Source organism: Cariama cristata, unplaced genomic scaffold (genome assembly GCF_000690535.1).
Source record: "Cariama cristata isolate BGI_N322 unplaced genomic scaffold, ASM69053v1 scaffold42551, whole genome shotgun sequence".
NCBI lineage: Eukaryota > Metazoa > Chordata > Aves > Cariamiformes > Cariamidae > Cariama > Cariama cristata.
Genome location: NW_009600621.1, coordinates 5564 through 9665, shown reverse-complemented (window position 1 = coordinate 9665; position 4102 = coordinate 5564). Strand labels below are relative to the sequence as shown.

The window sequence follows — 4102 nt, the reverse complement described above, 5'->3', positions numbered from 1 at the left end:
AGTGCTTCACCGTCAGCCGGCGGGCCGACGCCAAGCACAAGCACATCATCGCCTTGTACACCAAGGACGAGTACTTCGCCATGCTGGCTGAGAACGAGGCCGAGCAGGAGGCCTGGTACCAGGCGATCAGCGAGCTCATGAGCCAGAGCAAGAGGGGCTTCCTGGAGCAGGAGGACCACGCCGATCAGCAGGTGGATGAGGATGACGAGCACTACGGGGCCGCCCTGAGGCCTGGCACGGTCTTCAAGGAGGTGTGGCAGGTCAACGTTAAGCCCAAAGGGTTGGGACAAACGAAAAACCTTACCGGGGTGTATAGGTTGTGCCTCTCCAGCAAGGCCATCCACCTCGTCAAGCTGAACTCGGAGGTGCCCTCCGTCCACTTGCAGCTAATGAATATTCGCCGCTGCGGACACTCTGAGAACTTCTTCTTCATCGAAGTGGGCAGATCTGCCTCTATCGGGCCTGGAGAACTCTGGATGCAAGTGGATGACTCGGTGGTTGCCCAGAATATGCACGAGACTTTTCTGGAGACCATGAAAGCTCTAAAGGCCTTTGCAGAGTTCAGGCCCCGAAGCAAGAGCCAGTCTTCTGGTGGTGGTAGTGGCACCAATCCCATCTCCTTCATCACCACCAGGAGGCACTTGGGCAACCTGCCCCCCAGCCAGACGGGCTTGCAGAGAAGATCTAGAACTGAGAGCGTTGCCGGAGGGACTCCTCCTACCACCAAAAGCAACAACTCCTATCGCTTCAGAACGTCCAGCGAAGGAGAAGGAACCATGACTAGACCTTTTAGGTCAGTGACTGGGAGTCTGATCCACCTGAATACTGCGAGGATGAATTTGGGCCGGCAAGAAGGGAGCGGAAGGTATGTGAGAGCCGCCTTCAGCTCATCTTATCACACCAGGTCTGCTTCGCTGCCCGTTTCTCATTTTCCTTCCACTACAAGTCCCATCAGCGTTTCTTCCAGTAGTGGCCATGGCTCTGCTTCGGACATGTTGACCAGGCCTTCTAGCTCATCCGTTTGTGGTTCCCCAAGCGATGGGGGATTTATCTCTTCTGATGAATATGGCTCCAGCCCTGGAGATTTCAGGTACTTTCGGGTCAGGAGTAATACACCGGATTCCCTGGGGAACACACCGCCTATCAGAGAGGAGAACTGTCTGAGTGAGTACATGTCCATGAGTAAGCAACAGGCAGATGATAGCTCAAGAGATGATTATATGGAGGCTGAAAAGTGTTTCAGGAAAAGAACTTACTCTCTAACAAAACCGACTTCTGTAGCAGTGCAGCAGAAGATGACACAAACTACAGCTTCATTAGATGAAGATTCTGCAGGAGGTCACGGACGATTACTTTACTCCGAAACACCAAAATTGAAAGATAACCATGAATCGGAGTACAGTGACACTAACCTTGATTCCGTATGTAACCAAAGTAGGAGTAAAGCCAGGGATGATGGCTACATGCCAATGATGCCAGGAGTTGCATCTTCTCTATCTGGCAACAGTGATTATTTGCCAATGACTCCTAAAAGTATGTCTGTTCCCAAACAGATTAACAATTCATGGTCACCGTCTCAGGTTGACTCCAGAGGATATATGATGATGTTTCCAAAGGCTAGCTCTTCACCTGTACGAAGTCCTTTAACTGGATTTATTTCTAAAGGAAGTAATGAGAAGATCATAAACAATGAGTATATGGATATGTCCCCTGGTAATTCAGCCCCGAAGCATCCCAGTGATTCAAATTACATTCACACCACTTCGGTTTCCAAAGGTTTTAGTTCGTATTTTTCTTTGCCCCGAAGCTTTAAGGCATTATCGGGACAAAACGGTGACCATAGTGAATATGTTCCAATGTCTTCACCTGGAAAACTCTTGTATGGTGGACCAGAAAACGTAAAAGGCGTCAACAATGAGGCTCTGGCAAATGGCATCTCTAAGTTGCCAGCAATGAAAGGTTCAGATGAAGGACTTGGGCAGAACAGGGCTACGAGGCCCACAAGACTCCCACTAGGTACAAGAGGGAGTAATACTATCCCAAGGATGTATGATCGTACAGTTCCACCTGAGCCAGCGAGTCCCGGTGAATACATAAATATTGATTTTAATGAAAAGGCGAGTAATACACCATATTCCTTATCTGCAGAAGGATCGCCATCATCTCTAGGCTCAAGTAGTGACCACAGACAGTCCCCGCTTTCTGATTATATGAGTGTTGACTTGGATGTACAGTCACCGAAAGTAGCGAAGGAACTGTCGAACTCTCTAACTGATATTTCAATTTATGGAAGTTCCGGTATTCCTAGAAACCAACCAAATCCTGACTACGCTAGGCTTTCATTTGGTACTGCTTGCGTTAGCGCCGCAAGTAACAGGACTGATGACTACACAGAGATGACATTCAACATGGCAGCAACACCACCTCGGCCGTTTGCCACCGAATCCGACAACGGTGTGAAGATTGATAGTCCTTCTTCCATAGTTAATAGACTGTGCATTGTTGATCGATACGCCGGGAGCAGTAGCTTCTCTGTTCCTAGCTCTGAACCTCCAATGGGACCGAAAGTGATTCGAGCCGATCCTCAAGGCAGGAGGAGACACAGTTCTGAAACGTTCTCTTCTGCTGGGACTGTGACGACCTCCTCCTCTTTCTTTACTGATACTAGCAAAAGACACAGCTCTGCCTCATTTGACAATGTTTGGTTAAAACCGGATGAAAACATTTCTGATGGTCAGGAAAGCAAAATGTCCAGGGATACCTCAACTGGATTTCAGAACGGCTTAAACTACATCGCTCTGAATTTACGCGATGATCCCATAAGCTGTGAGGCAAGTACTACGGCACCAGCTTGCCATCTCCAAAATGGTACTTCGGGTTTGGACAGTGGAGCTTACGTAAGCATAGATTTCAGCAGATCCGATGGTCTGAAGTGTAACGCCGCGAGAAAAGGTTTGTAACTTTAAAAGCACTTCCCATTCATGCATGCTTAACTGTAGGAATTAGGTTTTCTACTTAACACTAAAATGCAGTCTGCAGAGGGGGGTAAATGTTTTTTATAATCTTGTGTAGTCTAGTACAACCAGTCTCATCGTAGCGCAGCATCCGCACCGCTGAACAGCGATGAAAGGGGATGTGGTCCTTGGCCTAAAGCATTTCTGTGACTCTTCTAGGCAGTTAGAAGTGTTATCAAACTGTCATCTGCCTCGGTTGTTTACAAAAGAATTTTGCTAGTATAAACGTTGATCGCATTTCATATTGTGAATTCTTGTCCTCATGTTATGGGTAGTTCTTTTTTTTCTTCACTTGTGTTTTGCTCTTCTTCCCTTCTTATAACTAGATGACTCTTCACTTTTTTTTGTGAACTTGGTATTTTGTGATTTGTGTCACGGATGGGGAAAGCTGAAAATCACTGAATTGGGTTTAGACATCAAAATTTGGGGCTTAGATCTGTTCCTTTCAACAAATGTAGGTGAAATGCATGTTTTAGGGTGTTTTATGTGCAAATCTGCCCACATTTATTTAGTTGAACCTTACGTAAACAGAACTCGGTTCTTTCCCTTGACGATTTGGTGTGCTCGTTTTGAGCTCTGGTCTCCCAAGTATCCTTGTATCCTCCGGAGGAGCCATCTCCGGGTGGCTGAGCAGGGTTGGGGGGGTTGGGGGGGGCTCCGGCAGCCCATGCCCTCCACCTTCACCACTTAGATAGCATCCAAGGGCTTAGCCGAGCCCTGACCCTTCCCGGGCCGTACAGAGGGATCTGCCTTCTGCCTCGCAGGTGAGGGATGCCTGCGAGAGAGGAAGAGCAGGCTCCGAGGGCTCTCTTCCAGGTCCAGAACTTCGGAGAGGAGGCCACTAGCTTTCAAGCGATCGGTGGTCTGACCCAACTTAAGGTAACGCAGTTTGAGGTGTGCATAAAAAATAAGGGTGTTGGGGGGGTGGGAGGAAGAGTATGGGAAAGAGGAAGGGCACTGCTGTTCCTGTGACAAGCTCTCATGGCGGGAGCAAAAGATAATCAGCTGTTAGTGGTGTTATGCGTGTCCACTGACTGAGCAGCAGTGTTTGTGCAAGCGCTGCATTGCAGCGTAACTTTGGAAATATA

The 4102-nt window shown here is 48.2% G+C and overlaps 1 protein-coding gene across 1 annotated transcript; it reads left to right on the top strand.

Annotated features, from left to right (window-relative positions):
• The first annotated feature begins 8 nt into the window (after positions 1–8).
• Positions 9–2960, top strand: IRS2 (insulin receptor substrate 2). Its single transcript, XM_009710082.1, has one exon. The coding sequence runs from the start codon at positions 81–83 to the stop codon at positions 2958–2960; it is 2880 nt and encodes a 959-aa protein (XP_009708384.1). The 5' UTR covers positions 9–80.
• Positions 2961–4102: the final 1142 nt, after the last annotated feature.